The 21,365-nt window shown below is 37.1% G+C and overlaps 2 protein-coding genes across 2 annotated transcripts; one reads left to right on the top strand and one right to left on the bottom strand.

Annotated features, from left to right (window-relative positions):
- Positions 1-2,262: 2,262 nt before the first annotated feature.
- Positions 2,263-6,560, bottom strand: LOC100643129 (fork head domain-containing protein FD4). Its single transcript, XM_003398850.4, has one exon. The coding sequence runs from the start codon at positions 6,226-6,228 to the stop codon at positions 5,011-5,013; it is 1,218 nt and encodes a 405-aa protein (XP_003398898.1). The 5' UTR covers positions 6,229-6,560; the 3' UTR covers positions 2,263-5,010.
- Positions 6,561-6,659: 99 nt separating this feature from the next.
- On the top strand, positions 6,660-21,031 carry LOC125385906 (probable mitochondrial import inner membrane translocase subunit Tim17 1). Its single transcript, XM_048409897.1, has 3 exons — positions 6,660-6,944; positions 19,935-20,220; positions 20,499-21,031. Exons 1-3 carry the CDS (start codon positions 6,777-6,779, stop codon positions 20,696-20,698), a joined length of 654 nt encoding a protein of 217 aa, XP_048265854.1. The 5' UTR covers positions 6,660-6,776; the 3' UTR covers positions 20,699-21,031.
- The last annotated feature ends 334 nt before the right edge of the window (positions 21,032-21,365 follow it).

Here is a 21,365-nt window from a genome sequence, read left to right on the forward strand (position 1 = left end):
ACTTAAAGCACTGATACGATTATCTAAAGAAGTTACGTTGCAATAATTGAAAGTATAATATGTGCAATAAGCAAATGAACGATCGACTAGTCATCACTGTGCACAAGTATACATAGATATACTAAGCACATCGACGCACTTTATGATTTAAGTGAATGTAAATAATATTTATCTATTCCATTTGTGTCGTTCTGCAATCTGAAAAATTGAAGCGATGATTTGAAGAAAAAACTGATTGATAAAACAAGAGTTCATGAAGTATGTCACAGCTTGAATTATTCTACGATACAAGTGAAAGAAAAAAGTAGTAGTAGAGAAGACATTAGTCGAGAGATAAATATAACAAATTATTTTTAATAATAATATCCGGAATGTTTTATTTTTCAAAATGTCCAAGTAGTCGGTAATACTGTGTTATCGTGAAAATTTGTTATTTCAGGTATACTTTAGTCGAAATTATTTAAAAGGCAGAGTTTTTCATTTATACGTAACCCTCGATGGAGAATATTTATAATATAATATAAGATTATTATTGACAAAACAGCCTTCCAATAATTGTATTTAAAAGTTCCCAAATAATTTGTCTCTTTCAAAGACACGTTATTCCTTGGAGTTTCCGATCTTCGAATGAAGCTAATGATAAAAGATGTACTAAACACGTTTCAGTCGAGTCAACATCAAAACGCATATACGAAACGTTCTGCATAATTAATCGTTAAATCGTTAAACAGCCTCAAAGTGTATTGAATCGTGTGCTGGATGTTGTTTTCTGACGGGAACGAATCATCGATGATTTTAAGCCGCCGCCGATAGAAATGCCTCGAAAAACAAACCGCGTGCAATCCCGCTCTTAACACGAATACCTTCGTTATTTTTCCCGCCTTTTTCTCAAACGGGTTCCATGACACGCAGAAAAATGCGAAAAGTTGACACAAACATTCCGTGTACATTTGTGCACCGATGGAAAATCCTGAGTGGCCAATGTGGCTATGCACTTTACTTGTCGTAACAACAAACGCTTCTATCGTGGCCATTTAGTCGATGCACGTAAGAACACGATAAGGATTCACGGATATTCTCGTGTGTTGAAGGATTAGCAACGCTGTTAGTTTCCCAACGCGTGTTCGAAATATGTAAATGCTTCCGAGATGCTGGAACAAGATTAAAAACATGAAGTGTCTGGTAATTAGGAATAATTCTTTTGAAATAACAGTATTTTTATTCTATTAGTGAATAATTATATTCGATATTTCTGGATTAATTTATCGTAACGTGATTTTAATCCTATCGGACCCAAAGCCGCGTATACACGTCTATTATTAATTATTTTATACTCAGGTATAATTATTGTCAAGAATTATGATTGAAAGCAACTTTGCTCCTGGTAATTATGGTCATCACTCGTATTCACTTAATATCATTTTTTTGTTTATTGGATAGTGAATAACATTCAATAATATCATATCGTATAATTCATGTAGTTATTAGTATTTTTATTCTTATCTTCATTTCGATTTTATTGCTTTTAAAGAGTTTACATTAACCGATAAAAGATTTGTTTTAGTAAATGAACATTTGTTTAGTTGATAACGAATTAACATGTGATTTCAGTAACCGATCTATTGCATTGTAAAAACTGATAACTTTATATCGAGAGAGAGAGAGAGAGAGAGAGAGAGAGATTCATCAATTGTGTAAAGATAGTTATATTCCTGCATTTGTTTGAAATATGTACGTGCAGAGTTAGATTATTATTATTAGCCAAAGTTCACTGAATTCATAGTTCAAATCATTATGCGTGATATCTTCAACCTTCTAATGGACTATACATATTATCTATGTCAAGATATTTGTACGCTTCTTATATATTATTATGCTTACTGCTTGTGCTTTGTTTTCAAATCTTTTATTTTGTCTTAAACACAAAATAGAGCAATAAAACTTTGCAATATTTTTGGTCATAGCACTCGTTCATAACAAGTATATCTCTTTCCCGCCGAATTGAACTGGAATCAATTTAACTTTCTTACAAAGGGAAGAAGATTCTTCAGACTACTTGATTCAAATTTCTCAAATGTTCTCTTGCGTTAGCGAAATTCAAATTAGAAAATTGTCTTAATGAACACTTGTTTCCACCTAAAAAAGTTATCAACCTAGAACCTTAACCATACAGTCCTGTACAGATTTCCTTTCTTGTCTAAAACTAAAAATTGTCGAACCACGTTGAAATTGTGGCAGGTGAAGAATAAAACGAATCGAGAATTCATGGGAACAGAAACTTTATTCAGCTTCAATTGCATCGAGATGCGGCAGTTCCGCGCTGAGAATCAAGAGAGACAGATCGACCACGTATCTGTGTTATTTGAGGTAATCTTTAAAAAACCGTCTATATTTCTTTCCATTTAGTCATTTGCCATTTTTCATTTACGAACGAATCGTAAGAACCGCGATCTATCTGTCTATCATGGTTCGTGTTCGTGTATGTTCAATTTATATTTATTCGCGTCTGCATGTGTTTGTGTTTGTTTGTATGTTAATTGTGATACATCTCAATTATACGTAGGCACGTATACATAGGTACATATACATACATACAGAAGGGGCGAGAAGTTGCACAGAATAATATTCTTCATATATCGTGTATATCGTTCGAGACGATATATGGATTATAATAAAGACGAGACTATCGGTAAACCTTCGAACGTTCGTATATTACACTTTGAACAGGCGGGTCTGCTTTTCAGTCTGATGTAATGCCCCACATTGGAATTTCATAGTTACGGAAAAACGTATGAAATTACGTATAGAGACATATTATCTTCTATTTTACGGCATCCTTCTTCTATTTACACAAATTTCTTAGTTCCCAAGCTAGAATTCCACTATCAACGCAAATATTTATAATTAATGTACGTTCGTTATTATTCTTGTATTTTGAGAAGTTTTTTGATAATTTTACCCTCTATGACAATGAACTGCAGCTTAACGAGGAGATTTTAGGACTGGAAGTAAAGAACGTTTAAATTAAATACTTGATTTAAAAATACTTTATAAATACCACCTCCAGTTACTTTACGACCCCCCCCCCTGTCCATAAATACCACGTAGTTTTATATCGACTGATAAAAATATATGACTAACTTACTTATTAATTTAATAAAAAGAATTCAGGTCTCACAATTTTACAGAAAAGGTGAGAAGTGCTGAAACTTTTGAGTGACTTTAACGTATATCTATAAGGAAGTAAGTACGATATCTTTTAATCGTCCATCTTGATGTTCATTCGCGAATAATGGAATTCTAAGCTCAAAATCTCCGACTACACGTATTCTTATACATTTATATTTATATAGTACACATAGACTCTCCCCTAACACGTGTTGCACGATACGTGGATTCAAGTACCGGACTCGAACTGAAAGATACATCGTGATTCGTACCGGAAGCGACGGGACATCAGTTCGAACAGCCAATTAATGGAGAAGTGGGAAATTCGTTCGTTTTATCCAAAAATACGCGAAAATAACATATTGCGCCGCATACTTCCAAGTAAACAAAAACCGCCATACGTATATTTACAAAGACAATTAGATAAATATTAATCTAATTACAAGGTGAAGGATCGAATTGGCATAGTCGAAGGAACTAAAACAATTTCGCAATTTGGCACGACTAATTAGCACCAGCTTAGTTTAGAGACGCACATTGGACCAAAATCGAAATTTCATGACTTAGATTCTTGGAGCATAAAATTAAAATAATTTTGGATCTTTATACTAACTAATTTTGTGCTCTAAAAATAAATTGGATTTACTCGAGTCAGAATCTTAAAATATATAACATACTCGGGTGAAATAATTCCGAATTTTTCTACTAATGACTCTTATACGTTGAAAAGATATTGGAGTAGGGACTTTTTAATGAATTTTATTATCACACTCGACATTCGAGAGTTGAATATCGATATAACTTTAAAATCAGACAATTCAAAATTTGATTAATTCAGTAAATTTTTGTTCTCGCGATTAAATATCTTTAATTATTGCTTCTTTATAGATAACTAAAATTTATCCTACAGACTAAAATGATTAATTTTCTATCCTTTGGTTTATTTTTAACTTATCAAAATTTATTAATACAAAGATCGTTAAATTTATTGGAAAATCGCCCTAAAGAATCTGTAAACTAAAGATTATTATTAAATTATGGATTTTTATTCATTTACCCAACATTTTAAAGTGCAAAAATATAAATAATACATCAATACACAAAAATATACAATGTATCTAAAATAAAAATATAATTTTAGATCATATTTTAAATTTTCAAATATTTTCTAATTTTTTATAGATAAAACAAATATCTATTTCAGTTCCATACTTCTTGTACAGCAGAACTTCGATTATTCGAACATCACGACTAGTGAAAAATTTAGGAATGTTCTCTGACAACAAAAATTGCAAAACAAAAATAGAAATTGGATGAAATTATGACACTTCTATTCGAAAGCTTTTATTTCTATCTAATATCAACATTCATAAAATAGTTACTAAAGTAAAAACATAATCGTAATCAAATAAATAATTCTCCTTGATATGAAAATAAAGTTATTCGATTATGCACAGATTAAACAGTATAAATTAGTAGTAAGTTCAAATAATCAAGGCGCTGCTGTACTCGTGAAAATAACGAGCTTGCATAAAAATCCACAATTCACAGTCCACAATCGTTCCCTTTCTCGTATCATCTAGTTAAATTTTATTCTAAATTTCGTTCGTGGACCACTGTGCCTCAAAACTTCCCAAATACCAACCCTCTAAACAATATAAAAGAAGGCCAAAAGCCGTCCATCAAAAGAATTCCCGACCTCTTATCCATCACCTCTTTATCCACCTCTACACGTCGCTTACTCCCAGCATCGTTCACCTTCACAATCCTCCAACCACCTCGAACAGTTTGTAATTAGTCTCGAACCAGAAAGAACTCGAGTAATAAACGCGAAATCTTCCATTAAACGTTGGACCCATTGCTGGAGGTCGCCGGCACGTAATAATTCCTCGCTTGCAGATGGCTCTGAATATGAAGTCCCGAAATCTGCCCACTCTGAATGCCCTGATTGGTCCAGTGACCAGCCGTCGAGATGACCTTAGCCTCAGGACTGGCCGACGGCGTGTTGGGCGACGGCAGAGCATTTGTCTCAGCCACAACATCCACATCAACATCCTCCTCATCCTGATCAGGCTCCTGAAGATCATGTAACTCATCCTCACTGCAACTAAACCTCCTTGCCTTCTGTGGCCTGAGATCGGACTCTATCTGATGCTGGTCATCAGGCGCAAGGAGACTCGCGACGTCGAACTGTCTCTTCCTCGAAGGTTGAAAAGTCGATGACTGCCTCAGAGTTTGACTCTGGAACGTTTGTTGCTGCTGTTGTTGCTGTTGATGGTGTGGATGATGGTGATGCGGCGTCCAGATTCCCGGCATGGGCTGAGAAGCCACTGGGGGTCCTAAAGTAGCTGGAGGAGGTGGCGTGGCTGGTAACGGAGGTGGGCTTGGACTATCTGGCTCCTCGTCGACGGCTAGACCCATGTGCCTTCTCACCTTCCTCTGAGCCTTGCGTCTCCTGAAATCTCCCCGTCGAAAGTCTTCTAGATTCGCTGGATGTATAGCCCAATAATGACCTTTTCCATTAGCACTTCTTCCTGATTTAACGAAACAGTCATTCAGTGACAAATTGTGTCTTATTGAGTTCCTCCAGCCTGGTCCCCGTGTTCTAAAGTAAGGATAGTGTTCTAATATATGCTGGTAGATATCCGATAGTACGAGTTTCTTCTCTGGCGAAGATAAGATCGCCATGGCGATAAGGCCAATGTAACTATGTTGAGGTTTGGGCTCTTCCGGTATCCGCTGATGATGAGGATGAAGAAGAGCCATGGACAGAGCTAACCGACTAGGATATCCGGCAGCAGCCGCTGCAGCCGGATATAATGGTAGCGGCGCAGGAAACCCTGGGCCCATCCCTAGATGTGTTGGAGCACTGGATGGAGGATGCCCCACGCCTGGATGTTGGGGATGCAGCTGCTGAGCCAGCCTCAGTCTCTCAGCCATTGCGTAGTGGTATAATTGAAGTCTATAGTGTTCCAGTCCAGGCAAGAAGCCTGTCATGGGGTTGCCCAGACCGACGGCTAGAGGCTCCTTGGCTGGCGGTGGGCTCTCGTTGCTGCACATGGTCGTTTCTTGAGAAACCAATTGTCTAGGATCCTAGATCACTACCACAATCATGAAACTTCACAGTCTTCATTCAGTGTCTTAATAATAATTCATATGTCAATAACGGGAATTTTTATGAAATATCTTTACATTTAATAGGTGTCACTGGTACGATAGTTCGTAATGTCGCAAGCACGAATAAATTTTGAGCTTGAGTTCGACGAAGCACAGTGGTATTGGAATAAGTGAAAAACGAAATTAAAGATCGGTACGGAGTGTGGATCGATCGCGACCGATGTTTTCCGTAGGTTTTCAGGCTGTTTGTCACGATGCGCTTCGAGCGACCGACTGGTCATGATTTACGATTCGGCCGTCTGCCAGGAGAGCACCGATGGCTTCTCCCCACTAGGTGCTAGGGGAGAGACGACAAGCTCCGCCCGTTTACCCGGAATAGAGTGCGGGCTTTGTATGCCGAGACCTGAACCCGTGAAACGATCCTCCGACCAATAAGCACAGAGAGGACGGTCGAAGATGGAACCCTCTGCCATCCCGCCACACCTACCACCATGGATATTGATCCTGAGCTTCGTATCTGTTGCGGGGGCGGCGGCGCGACTCGCCGATGCTGCCCGGTTCTCTTATCTTTCGATACGAAGCTCGATATCATTGCCGATCGAAGTCCAGCTGGAGAGACGAGACGATGTGTTTTGAGTAGCAAAGGACCCAAGTATGGGGTAAGTATACTTCCGTTTATTACACTATCCTCCTTTGTTCCTTATTACATACTGCCGTTCTGACTTGTGACACTCTTGACACGAAATTCACTCAAGACAGCGATCAAGATTTATTTGATATTATTATCGTCCAAAAAAAAAGAAAGAATTTCAACAGGAACCACGCATATAATTTCATCGATAAAGTCGTAAGTTGGAATAATGTCTTATTAATGATAAAAGAAGGAAGAAAGAAACTATAATTAGCTTTATAGCGACATGATTAATTCATGTAATAGATATTGTAGCCAGTACTGTACCATGAATATTTTACACATTTTAGCGCACTATACACGTTCCCTGCAATTTTGTGATTTTAAATTTTTCATAAATTCGTAAAAATCTGCGATCTAGTTACGACATATTGTCTGGATGAGCAGCGAAGTTTTGTTGTACGATTATGTCGTGGGAAGAGGTTTCGGATGAAATTGTGTGAGTGACTGGTATTGTGATAGATTTTTACTATACAAGGAGTTTAGGTTGTAGCATGGAATGTACGATGTGATTTTATCGTTATCGCGAATTAAAGAAAACTTCAGGTGTAAAACAAATATAATTGCTTTAACTAAATTCACAAAAATATGAATTTATATAAATTTCCACAGTCTGATTATAATTTTCGACTTGTCGAAATTTTTCAACTTTCTACATTTGCTATGAAAAACTACCGAATATTATCGTAATTATAATCAGCTACATGAAATTGCAATAAATGTTTTTATATGATTCTTAAAGCTATAGTAGAAACTAAGATACTTTCTAAACCAAGAACATTTCTTATAGCTACGGAAGTACCTACCTGTTCAGAAACACTTTCTTCCTTTCACACGTTGTTACTTCCGTTCCTTTAGAACGGATCTGAACACGTAACGTTCTTTACTTATGTATTAATCTTCATACTCAGCTAGGGAGTGTTTCATTACATAATTCTTACTAATGGTAAAGGTACTTTTTTTCTTTCCTCCGTAATTGTAACAAAAAGTCGAGTCTATAAGTAGTTACTCGAAGTTGATTTTGCTGCGTAATACTGTAATAATATATTTGCACCATGTAATATTAATGTAAATTAACAAATGAGTTGCGAAAATATTAAATAATAAATAGTAATAATTATAGTAAATAAACTGTTGCGAATGAGTATATGACAACTGCACTGTAGACTTCTATTTTTGTTATTTCATGTTCATTACGAAGACATTTGATAAATACAATTAGGGTTACATAATTTGTTTCGTACCTGAATGAAAAACTGATAAATCTAGAATTTGATGAATACGATTACGTATGTTTCCCATACTTAATGTTAGTTAAGACTTTTTTAGGTATCACGTTTGGAATATAAAACAAAGAATCTATTTTGATGATAACTTATCACACCACTGTACGTGGAGATAACAACTATTCTATATTATATGAAATGTATTCGTATATTTATGATTGCTGAATATCCGAGAGGGTGCCTACTTGTATACCGTATGTACTCTTTGTGACAAACAAATTTTAATCGATTCTCGTATTCCCAGCAGAGAAATCATTGCTCCATAACTTCGACCAAACTTCCAACTTCCAAATCACCTATTTAGTCACTGTGTTAGGTACCTAATTCAAAAAGGGGAGGGCCACTTTTCAGAATTCCCTCCACTTACTCGTAGCAACGAACACGGTCCCTCATTCACAAGATCCTTTTCGTCTTTACATACGAACGCTACAACAAAAGACACAGAACTAGAGAGAGTGAGAGAGAGAGAGAGAGAGAGAGAGAGAAAAAGAAAGAGAGAGGCGCAGAAAGAGAGAGAAAAATGAACCGGTACGCGCATTTATATGGAGGCGCCGCCCTGCAACTATTTGTAAGCATCCGCCATGCTGGTTTCATATCTGCCGTTTCGGCTTGCACAAAAACACTATTTTTCACGAGCGGCCCAGCTGCAATATGGCGCGTTTACAGAACTCGCTGACACGGCGTGCATCGACTCCGATTGCAATTGTTGCGTTTCATTGCAAATAACAGTTTCGCGCCCCTCCGCGACCCTCGTTTCACCCTTCTGCCCCCTTCACTGCCCCCCACCTCTTCATGATTCGTTGATATCGCCCCTACTACTGTCGCGTTCCCGCGTTCTTCCGTTTCGATGTATCGTCCACGGAAATACCGACTCGTGTCAATTGGAAGCAGCATATGCATCGAATGAAATCGGAATTTAACGAAGAATGGTCATTCGTTCAAACAGCGAACTGTCACCGTTTACCTTCGCGACAAAACCTACTTCACGAAAGGAAGAATTTGTTAACAAATCCAACATCCCATTTATCTCATCCCGATGTTCCAGTAACTCTATATTAGGACCGATCAGATACGATTGTGAAATAGGAATCATTCAAGTGTCCGTATTGTTATTTTCGCGGCAAAAAACTCGTTCGGATAAGATCTCAAGGCAGTAGCCAAGGAAACAGTATCATTTGTCGTGAAGAAAGCAACGGTGGCCACACGAAACCTGCTGTCAAAACACAATAAAACGAGAGACGATCCACGAAAGAAGATCGCCGCACGATTTTTGCCCTTGCTTCGGCTCCAACTCGCGCGATACGTATGTGAATAATTCTTATGAGCGCGCCTGTGTGTGTGCGTGTGTGTGTTAGCTAAGTGTAGATATAGCAAGCATCGGCTGAATGTATATAGATACCGGTCCATTGTGTAGCGTGGCTAAAATGCTCTTCTCGCGGCGAATAATGGCGATAATTGTGACGAAATGGAGCGTCATTGTGGGAAAAAAGGTACTGTAACGATCGAGGCCGGGTAAGTGGCAGATGTATGGCGCTCGATTGACAGCTTCTCCCATTTCTTTCCTCGCGGTTGTTGCCGATTCGTGTTCTTCCTTTAATTTATCTTTTCTGCATAGAGTATGTTGGTACTTCTCTAGACAGAGCATATTAGGGCGATATTTAAGTAAGCATTCCTTCGATGAATATTTCTACTTATTTCCAAATAAGCGTATGTTTGAACTATTGTAAATCAGATACGAATAACATAATACAGAATACGAATATTAAAAAGGTTGAAACATTGTTGGTAATTTCGGCATAAAATTACATCAGATATTACGAGGCTTTCTTTTCCTTAATAAAGCTAAAACCGAATAAATTGTGTAACAATTTAATAATATGTACCTTGGTGCATCAGAAAATTTCGTACATCTAATGTCTTTGTTGTAATATTTTATATTTCAAGGATGTATTTAGGCCTTTATAACTGACTGCATAAGAATGTCGTTCTTCTTTATAGTGCTATAATACAAGTATCATAAACACTTATTTTTCTCTTCATCTTGGACAATTTCCAAATAAATCACGCAACGATATCATTTAAAATCTGGAATATAATGGAACACGATTTGGGACAATGAATTTTATCGTTAGATGGTGAGCTATTTGTAACTTTGTTAAAACACATAGTAGTTAATCTCTGCTTTGCCAATACTCCAGGTATGTAATCCAGGGGCAGAACAGATAGATACCGAGTAACTTCGATGGCAAGGTTAATAAATGTCGTGGTAGAGAGGCGACCAAGCAACTTCGAGGCATGGACGGTCGAGTTTCGTGTAGCCGGACTGCACAAGGTATCTGTTAGTTTTGATGCTTCAAAATACACTCCTAATCGGTTTTCAAACTCCCTCTAAACGCTCGCGAAAACGTAGGATCCGATAAACCAAACTTGAAGATTTCCAGGCAACGGAAACGAGCTTTTGAAATCGTCGAGAATCCAAATAACAACGCGTGAATGAAATTCAATACATAATATTCTACTTAGAATTAAAAGTATAGTTAGTGTATCATTCTAATTAAACTACGAATTTTTACTACGAATTCGCGTTTCTGTGAATAAAAGAAATGGGATGTAGATAATACTAAACTTTGAATAGTTTACATACCATTGCGATACCAGTCAGATTGGCTAACAGAACGCATCAAACTCACGAAACAGTTATATGTATTTGCTGGAAAACTAGAAAATATTAGAGATGAATTATATTTTCATTATTCGTTCAACTTGATATTTTCTACGATAAAGCAAGTATACCAGCAATTTTATTAAAAAGTGTTTGTTCGAAGTTTTACTGAAAACAGGAGATGTTCTAACACTTTTGAATGTCTCGAGGCAAGCAGATATTTCACAAAGCTATACTAGGTACAACTTCCTCCTTAAACTCCCATTTTCCATCTCATCCTCCTCGCAACCCATTCAATTCTCCCGAACAATATTCCAATTCCCTTTAACGTCTTATAACTACAGATATTATTTCCCATACAACCACCATCCTCCCTTCGCATAATTAACTTCACTCCCTCCCACATCCTCCATTCCGTTGAAAATCCTACTCTGAACCAAATCGAGCGACACCAGCAACATTTCTGCGGCTGCACGCGTGCTCAGACACGGCTCAGGAATAGCACCACGCATCCATTAAATTCACTCCAGCACACCACGCAAAGAGAAAGAGCATTTAACAACGGTGCTTTATGCATATTCTAACGAGCTTGCAATCAACTGCTACTAAACATTAGCAGGGCTTCTGGCCTCGGCCCCCGTGACGCCCTTTATAACGAGAGAGAGAGAGAAAGAGAGAGAGAGAGAGAGAGAGAGAGAGAAAGAGAGCCAGCCTGGAAAATGAAGAACCATATAGAGAATACAGGGTGTTTCAGTATTGATGATACAGATAAGACAGGGGTAGTTCTATATGAAAGGTAAGTCGAAGATGTAGAATAATTTTTTTTCATTTGACGTTTCGTTTCCGAAAAAATCAAGTTTGAAAGCGTACTTAGACTTGGCTAGTTCCGGACTGGATAGAAACGAATAATTGAGAAGAGGTTACTCTTCCGGTGAAAGTAAGTCGAAAAAGGTAGAATCAAACGTTTCATAGGACGCTTCGTTTACGAAGAGAATGAAATTTGAAAATTATTCAGGTATAATTCTGTGTCAATTCTTAGCTAAACACGTCCAAACTCTATTATCTTGAAAATGAAGCCCCAAACGAGAGAATGTTACTCTACGTTTTTTGCCTATTTTCGCATTTAGAACAACCTCCTGCCAATTAGTCAAGTTTACTGAATTTTCGGCCTCGCGGCACAGAGCAGGTGAACTTTACATTTACATATACATTTACATTGCACACATACCCATACAACGATTCGTTCGTCTCTCTTGTCTTTCTACACCTAACAATCTCTCGTCGATTATGCACTATTACCTATATCCAAATTCGCATGCGCTAAATAAATTTTCAAATTCGATTTTCTCGACAACGAAGCGCCATATGAAGAAATTGTATTCTATGTCTTCGGTGTATTTCTTCACATTAAGATGGCCTCTTGTCGATTCTACGACGATTACTGGAACACCCTGTGTACCGAAGAGAAAAGGAAGAGAGAAAACGGTACAAGGCGAAGAGAAACACGATAGAACCTTGTGGAGAAGAGAGAAGGTCCATTAGCTTTGACGCTGGCTCTCAAAGGGATGCTACCGTTTTAGTGACGTGTACCATCCTGTTTCCTAAGCATCCCTTTTACGTTGCGCGACGTTATTGCACCGAGATAGGAAAATATCGTTTCAGAGAACGCTGCGCTCGCTGTCTCGCTCTCTGCTTAAATATTCATAATTTATAAACTCTATCGTGCCAGTCCCGTCGGGGGCTTCCCTGTTTCCCGGCATGAGATTTCACGAGATTCTTGGATCTTCTTTTGGGGATAATGTAGGTAAATGGTTATGTGGCAAATTGTGACAAGTTGTATGGGAGTTTAATGGATTTTGAAGTGTTTTACTCGTAACATGTTATATCTAATGTATACGTAGTATATATATGGGTGTGTGTGTTACATGTTATATTATACATATATCAACCGCGGATTTTTATGCGTTTAGAGAAAATTTGAAGGTAGAGAAATGCACATGTTCTGCAAAGATACATCAAATATCTAAAGTATAGTACCGTTTATAGGACTCAGCACGTGAAATAATGCTTTACACAACTTAGAAATATGAATTTACATAAATCTGTAATCTAATTACACACATCGGAACATATCTGCCACTTTGTAACGAGTCCTTCTATAATATCATTTTTAATCTATGCAGTCCAACCCAATCTCCGAAAGAAATTTCATCTGTTAAAATCCTTTAACCCTTCAACGATCAATACAGATATTTACCAAACATCTTGAAGAAAGCGAAACTGCCAGCACGCGTACTCGAAAAAGCCCGAAAGAAACGCTATTAACATCGATTAGTAGTTCGTTTTCAAGGCGTGAAACTGTCGAGAGTGAAGCACTCGAGAACACGGAGTACCCTCGAGAAGGCGATGACGCGCGCAACGATGAAATAACGAATCGCCACTTGAAAGCGGAAGCGAAGGAAGAAGGGAATCGCTCCACGGGATGCCATTTCTGTTTACATCTGTGGCCTTTCGAGATTTAACGAGACGTGATAGACGTAATAGAGTTTTCGAGGGTGAATGCTTCAAGGAAAGAATAAAGTTCCTGGTCAAATTTATACGTTACACTCAAAATATTTGGAAAATGATTATTTAATGATATGGAGAAAGCCTTCTCAAACTTTGTGAAATTCGAAAATTATTATTTTAATTAAATTACGATAATACGTGAAGGTTTTCGCTATCAAGTCAATCGATAGAGGTATCCTATATAAAATTGCACGTTCTCGGTCGAATCACACACAAGAAGAGTGTCATAACCATCCTTCACCGACCAAATTACGAAGATAAAAGAGTAAAATTTTCATAATCAGTCGTATTGTTGCCTCTGTAACATGCTTACAGTGACAATTCGAACAACGCGTTTTTCGAATTATCCCACTTTCTGAATCGAACGTCGGATAAACATAAATATGTATAAAGTTTCGAAAGTATTATATATATGAAAACTATTTGTCAAATGCAGCACTGTAAGAAGTGAAAATGCACGATACACGTGTTGATGGCTTCCATTATGGCTGCCCATAGTACTATACCAACATTACAATTCAAAGACCGCTTCCTCGACAATCAGCCCAACGCCATAGAACTCAAACGTTCGAAAAGGCCGCAAAAGTATGGCAAATTCGAGAGTCATCGGAACGCGTGCAGCGCAAATTAAGTATCGGGCCACAGGCCCTTTGTGGTTCGAAAAAGAGGCGCGTAAGGGACACGGGCGAAGAGAATGGAGGGAAAGGACAGAAGAAGGTGGCTGGTTCCTCTTTTCACGCGGTAACTCCACGCCCATCATTTCACGCGACAATGGTCAGTGTTCCGCGACAAAGGCTAAACACCCAAAATATTGCCGAAAATCCTACTATTCCCTTCGATGGACATCGCCATACTAGCAGAAAGAGTAGACGGGTGCAGCGGTCCGGCTAAATATCTCGAAATTTAATCTGTCCCCCTTCCTCTAATCCTGTTACACGGCCAAGCGGTCACGTTTCAGCGGACATCGTCGACAACGAAATCAAGAAGGTGGTTCGAAAGATCTCGAGGACTTCCGCTTGGGTTCTGGCGCGCCTTCGCGCGAAAATTTTGATTTAAACGTGGTCGGAAGTGTTGGTTCGTCCCCCTTTTTGGATTTTAACTGATTCAAATTTTAAGTTTCTCGGATCGGTGGAAACAAAGCGTCAAAGAGTTCCAAAAAAATGCATCGACCGTTAATAGTATAAATAAAATTCGTTCCTTCTTATTTGCAAATTTAATATGATTAGCTCGCGGATGTTTATACATTTATGGAAAACTAAAAGATGCGAAATTATATAGAATATTGGAAGTACAGCGACAAGCGTAATATTTAGTAGGTGAAAGATATCTTTGCTTAGATTCTATCTCTTTAATTATAGCGATGAAGGCTTAAGATTGTATAAAAACGTGCATTATCTAAGAAATAGTTAAAACCATTGTACGATATCTTCCATATACTAATTCTAAATAACCGCGCAACAAAATCTCTTATTGAATTCAAAAAATTCTTCTAGTAGCGTGCAATCCTAGCAATTTCTAATTATCCCGAAATTATTTCCAAGATTATCCGCTAGAAACTAATACTCATCTGTAGAGTAGCAATCATTTTCAATTTGAAGACGACGGTAATTTGCTTTCATTTCCAAGCATGACACATTCATCTTTACACGAGGTTGTTGCTCCTCAGAGGAAACCCATAACCGTCTATAACTAATTTAAAAAAAAGCCAGCGACCGTTTAGCGATTACTTTTCACTCTGTAGAAATGTTTGTCAATAATAATTTATTGCAAAATACGTACAAAAAGGCTACAGCGAATCATTAAGTTTCTCTTTTGAATTCATTTTTAGTTTACGCTCATTTCGAACAAATTTAATAGATATAATATTTATTACGTAATTTGTTTCATAAAAAAGAAAAAGTTACTTTATAGACTTAGAACCTTATTCAACACAGTTTTGTATGGCTTCCATATTATCTTCATTTCAAATAAAATGTGCGTAGCCCTGATTCTGTGAAACGAAGAGTTGCTTATTCGAAAGAATCATGACACCGTCGGCGTAGATACACGTTATTATTAGTGGACCAGGCCCAGGAACACAATGGTATTCAGAACGATCTGAAACATAGACAGGGTTGTGGACGGCTGTTGCAACAAGTCGAGTGTTTTCCTAGGTTCCCTAAATATGGACCATAGCAGAGGCTTCAGTTAGTGAACCGTGTCAACGTACATAGCCAAAATCTGTGGAGAATAACAATTTCATAGACCGCCATGAGTTTTACGTAACATTGTTAAAAATAATACTAATTAACAATCGTTTTTCAAAAATGTAAGTCGTTAAAAATAGACGATATCAATTGACAGTCACTCTCGAAATAGAGCCTGTTCGAAATAATATTAATCTCAAGACACGAATTATTTCTACTAACAGTGTTTGATAACAGAACTCGACATATTATTACAGTCGACATAAATACTAGGATGGACGATTAGCTATCAGAAAGATCGATGCAAGGGATTTGAAAAAATCACGGTCCTTTCCGATCGACAATCAGGAATACAAGATCAAAGCTACTCTACTGTCATGGTTAACGTCCAAATGTCGCCAACGTCAGCGAAGTTTCAAATGAATATTTTAGGGTAACCGCTGTCGATGGGATCCCGTTGATGTTGCAACCCTCCCGATGTTGTTCCCGCAAAGAGCATTTGTGTAATCTATCAGTACGTCCAGGAGTTTCAGGGATGAAACCCTTTTGTCGTTCGTGCGAGGTGCTTAAGCGGTTGGTTAAGTTAGAAATAGGGTGCCGTGTCTCCACACACGTAAATCACGAAGCGTATTATTGTTTTACATGATTTCCCATCGATTCCTTAATTAAACGTCTCTCTGTTGTGTTTTAATTAATATCACGATATTTACGATAAAGCCTTTAAATCTTATGTTAAAATCTTTATCACGGAGAGTCTAGAGTACAGAACAGAAGTGTATTTTAGTAATCAAACGTAAATTATTACAGTCATCGATAATGTAACGATACTATTTATAGGATTGATATAGGTCAGAGTAAAAAAAGTTTGCGTTTTCTATTATTCTCGATATCTTCATCGATAACCTCGTACTCGTCCACACAAGTCCACCAGTCATTTAATCGCTAATACTTCATGTTATACCTAATACTTCAATCTCATATTCTATTACAAAGAATACTATGCGTGGTTTGGCCGCACCCCGCGATACGACCGTTTACACGTACATATTTAACATTACGTCGCGACTCGTCACAAGGACCCCTTTCAGTTTCCATTATGGAGAACGATTAACAAAACAGGGGATCCCCTTTGTTGCCGACTCCGGCCACGGAGACAACCACCACGCCACGCGACAGCTGTCCGATAATATCGATGTCTCTCGATCTTGATATCCCGATGTCTACTGCAAATTATTATTCCTTATTGTCATATAGATTCCTTTGTTCGTTATCCCTTATAGATTCTTATTGTTAGCTTCATCCTTTCTCGGAAGTCGTTGGTTGTTTCGCGATTTTTCATTTCTGTTGTGAATTGGAATATTCTTATATTCATTTGCACATAAGAATTTGTATATTTTTGTGCGAAAAGTATTGAAATTGAATTGGGAATTTTTATACAAAGAACGGTAGATAGTACTTGTGTGTATAGCGATCGGATAACAGGATGTGTGTAATATTTACATTTTTCTCGTAAAAGATAAGAAAAAGTAAGTAAGTAAAACGAAAGTAAGTGAATTAAAATATTTGTATAAATTTATCTTATTACATAGAGGTAATTCGAAAATGCATTTCTATGCGAGCATTCCGATGCAAAGTTATGATTGAAGAGCAGCGGTACAAATGACGTTAAAATACGAAAAATTCGTGGAAACAGTTGTCATATGAAGGTTGGTAGTAAGGTGCTTATGCTTTTCAGGTTGGTGTTTCGTACAAAAGTGTAGGGTAGGTAGACTACGTAGAAGCGGATTGGATTAGGATTTGGCAGAAAGGGTAGCAGAGGAGGTCGAACCCAATTTGCATGCCATAAACCACGTCGGCTCGTGAGATTCAATTTGAAAAAGAGTAGCGGAAAGCCTGGCCATGCATGTACTGTGCTTTCCTTCTTCGGACAATCCTTATTCTATATATCTACTTAAAATTGTAGCGAAATTTTGAATTGTGAAATGATTAAATTAATTGGGTGTTTCAAATAGATAAGTTTTGCATATGTACTATATGTATATGTACTATGATTTTTTCACGTATCTTCAGGTAACTTTAAATGATCTTTTTCGGTCTTTACCGAAATTAAAACGAATTAATTATTGGTCAATATTAACTATAACTCATATATACCTCGTTTTATCACTGAAAGAGAAAGTCGAGTCAAATTACGTTAATAAGCTAAGGACAATATTACGAACCAAAAATAATTATTTACGAAAGCAACTGGAGGGAAGCGACACCGAAAAGAATACTTATACGTACAGATGTACGAACATGTGTTTCGCGGCGTTAAATACGCGGTAACACTCGATGGATTTATTCAGTCTGTCATTGGACCCCGTGGCGACATGAAACTGCACACTTATTTCTCGTGTTACACCCACGTACCATTGGGTAATCATCGTATAATAGCCGAATAATCATTTGTACAAGGAGGGTCGCCACGATGAACGCTAGTCGGATAAATAAGAACCGAAGCCGGAGGCTAAGAGACCAATATGGCCACCTTAAACGCGCAACCCCGAGTGTCTAGCCCCACTGAGATGTTTATTATTCACTTAGGATGCTCACGTACTATTTGCTCCCTGCTGAGCTTTTACCAAACTTAACCCCTTCGTTGAGTAAGCCAAGTTCTACCGAACAAGTGTTACGTGAAAATATTATGGCTCATAAAAGTATTCGGGCACTTGTTATCAGATAGCGGATTTTTACGCATTTATACTTAATGTTGCAGGAATGCATAGAATATGCAAAACTATATAAAACATTCAAAGTATAGGTAACGCTTGTTATAACGTTTAATGGATAAAACAAATTTCTGCTTAGCACGAACATCCGCAAACTGCTTATCATGGGAAGGTTTACGATGATTACAAAAGATGTCGACACGTCGTTGGATTTATTGTAACATTTACGTATTAATTAATTAGGTCCAAGTATATTAAATTCCATATTGTTTGGTAGAACTTTCATATAACAAAGAAAGATTTTATGAAAATGAAATATAGGACCTGATGCTGTCTATGTATCTTCAACTCTAACATCAACATGTATATAATATTAATATATAATATAATAATAATATTATTATTATTATTACTATTATTAATTATATTAATGTTATAATATTAATATATAATAATAATATTATTATATATATAATATTATATATTATTATTATTATTATATTAATATTATATATATGTCAGAGATGGATGCAAATTAATAGCCGGTAGAAATCGATAACATTCATTAATAGTTTCAAGTGATTTACGATAGTAGGGTGTGGTAGGCTAACTTCACGATAATCTTGTAAAAATATTTTACAATTATATTAATACTCTTTTTATAACCATTATAAGAAGACTTGTGAATAGATTTTGGTTTATAATACATAGCGTTACAGACGTAATAGAAGGTAAAACATGAGCGATAAATTTATGAAGAAATATTGTTGAGAATAGTACTGATCGGTTATGCTTACCATTATTGTCTCAAAGACAACTTGTAAGTAATTGACAACATGGAATATAATCGTGAACCGTGTCCCTGGAGAATAGTGGATGATTGCGGAGGTGCCTTCACCATGGGCGCCATTTGTGGTACACTTTTTCAAGTAAGTCATTTATATATATATATATACAATGGCTCACTGACTATCTGAACGCTTACCACAGGATTCTTGTATGTATATATTATGCGTGTAGTATATAATATATCCTGAAATTTCATTAACAGTATTATGAGTCATAACTGGCATGATTATTAACAGAATTTAAAACCAGTTTGAAAATGTAATGTAAAAATGAATGAAAATGTATGTAAGAACAGTGGAAAAGAAAAGAAAGAAAGAGTAAAAGGGTAAAAGAGGAATTATAAAATACTGCAAACATGAAAAAGGAGAAGGGGTAACGCGATGCTTTCGTGTTTATACTTTCCTTGTCTTTCGTTCAATTTGATGAAATTCTAAAAATATAAACTACACATTTCTAGATACAAGTATCCTATTATTTTCGTTTAAAGAATCAAAACATCGATTAATCTATACAGAACTTTGTATAAATCTATTTAAAAGAATAATTGCAACCTTAAAATCTTTAAAGCGCGGTCACTTCTAGAATGGATATATGTGTTACTTTTGTTCATTTAATTTTGTCCAATGATGTTTTGTCCTAATTATGTGGAACATGCAGTATACCAGCTGAGAGCTAATCATTTTTCTCTTCGAGCAGAGCGCTATCGGTTTCCGAAACGCACCATCGGGATTCCAACGACGCCTCCACGGCGGCCTAACGACAGTAAAAAACCGTGTTCCTCAAATCTCCGGCAACTTTGCTGTCTGGGGCGGCCTTTTCTCTGCTATCGAGTGCACCTTGATCCGCTGTCGTCGTAAAGAAGATCCGTGGAATTCCATATTGAGCGGAGCGCTGACTGGAGGCGTTTTGGCCGCGAGAACCGGATTTGTATCGATGATAGGCAGCGCTACCGTTGGTGGCATCTTCTTAGCTCTCGTTGAAGGCAAGCATCGCAATTATTATAATCCAAATTAGCCATTAACGGTCAAAAATCACCGTAGTGCGAACATCACACTTATACCGTAGAGAAGGAAACACTTCACTCGAAAGAAATACAAAGTATTTCGTTTTCATTTCTATCTATCATCTTTACGGTACCTTAACCGATATTCTGCTACTTAAACCGCAATCTTCCATTTAAACGAAAATTGATATTTACTCGATGATGTTCTCGTAAAAATTGTAAAAATAATCGTTACGTTTTATCTCTGATTTCGAAAGGATTCGGAATAATGGCGACGCGACTTCACGCAGATTCTTTCGCTCAACACATGCAGATGTACGAAATGGAGAATCTTCCGGAGTTCACCGGACTTGCGCCGAAAGCGAGGATAGGTTTCACTGGTGCGCCGATTAACGTGGATGTGCCGATGCAGATGAATGGTAATAGCGTGGAGGTTGATATGATCAAAGGTAGATGAGGACTTTTCTTAAGCTTCTTTATTTTCTATTCTATTTTTTAAGAGTGTTTTTAGAGATTTGGCAGTGAGGTTAGTGGTTATGTATTTGTACAAATTGTATTTGCATCTTGCGAAAGAAATTCTTTGTGATTTTCAAAGCGTTTACGGCGGCGAAGAATATTTCGTTTAAGTTTTAACGCGGGAAATTTTGTTAGAAAGTAAGTTTTGTGAGAAACGATTTATGTAGTTTTTAGAAGAAAGTACTGATCCATTATCTGCGCGTGGCTGTTAAAAGTATGTGATATTTGTTTGCAACTGTATCTAGATTTTTATCTATTGTTATGTAATAAATTATTGAAGCAATTATAAAGTATTTTCTATTATAAAGTATTAGTGTCCAATTAAAAATATCAGCTAAAATTTCAATACGAGACAGCTTCAAATACAAATTCCAAAAATCTCTGTTTCTATCTTCCCACTAGAAAGAAACAAACCAGTATCATTCTCCCTACCTTACATCTATTTGATTAAAGAACGATCGTGGATTCCCAGATCGGCCGCGATAATCCAATTCCGAATTATCCACGGCTCGAATAGGGCAGCTTTCACGCGCGTGCACCGATGCATCGCGATCGTCATCCAGTTGAACACGCTACAATAACGATCGACGAAATTTCGTATTGTTCGA

Source organism: Bombus terrestris, chromosome 11 (assembly GCF_910591885.1).
Source record: "Bombus terrestris chromosome 11, iyBomTerr1.2, whole genome shotgun sequence".
NCBI classification, from domain to species: domain Eukaryota; kingdom Metazoa; phylum Arthropoda; class Insecta; order Hymenoptera; family Apidae; genus Bombus; species Bombus terrestris.

Bases quoted from the DNA above. Each gene is read 5' to 3' on its own strand.
- LOC100643129 (XM_003398850.4), bottom strand. From the start codon at position 6,228: ATGTGCAGCAACGAGAGCCCACCGCCAGCCAAGGAGCCTCTAGCCGTC.
- LOC125385906 (XM_048409897.1), top strand. From the start codon at position 6,777: ATGGATATTGATCCTGAGCTTCGTATCTGTTGCGGGGGCGGCGGCGCG. The intron at 6,945-19,934 runs GTAAGTATACTT...CTCTTCGAGCAG, and splicing joins GCAAAGGACCCAAGTATGGG to AGCGCTATCGGTTTCCGAAA. The intron at 20,221-20,498 runs GCAAGCATCGCA...TGATTTCGAAAG, and splicing joins CTTCTTAGCTCTCGTTGAAG to GATTCGGAATAATGGCGACG.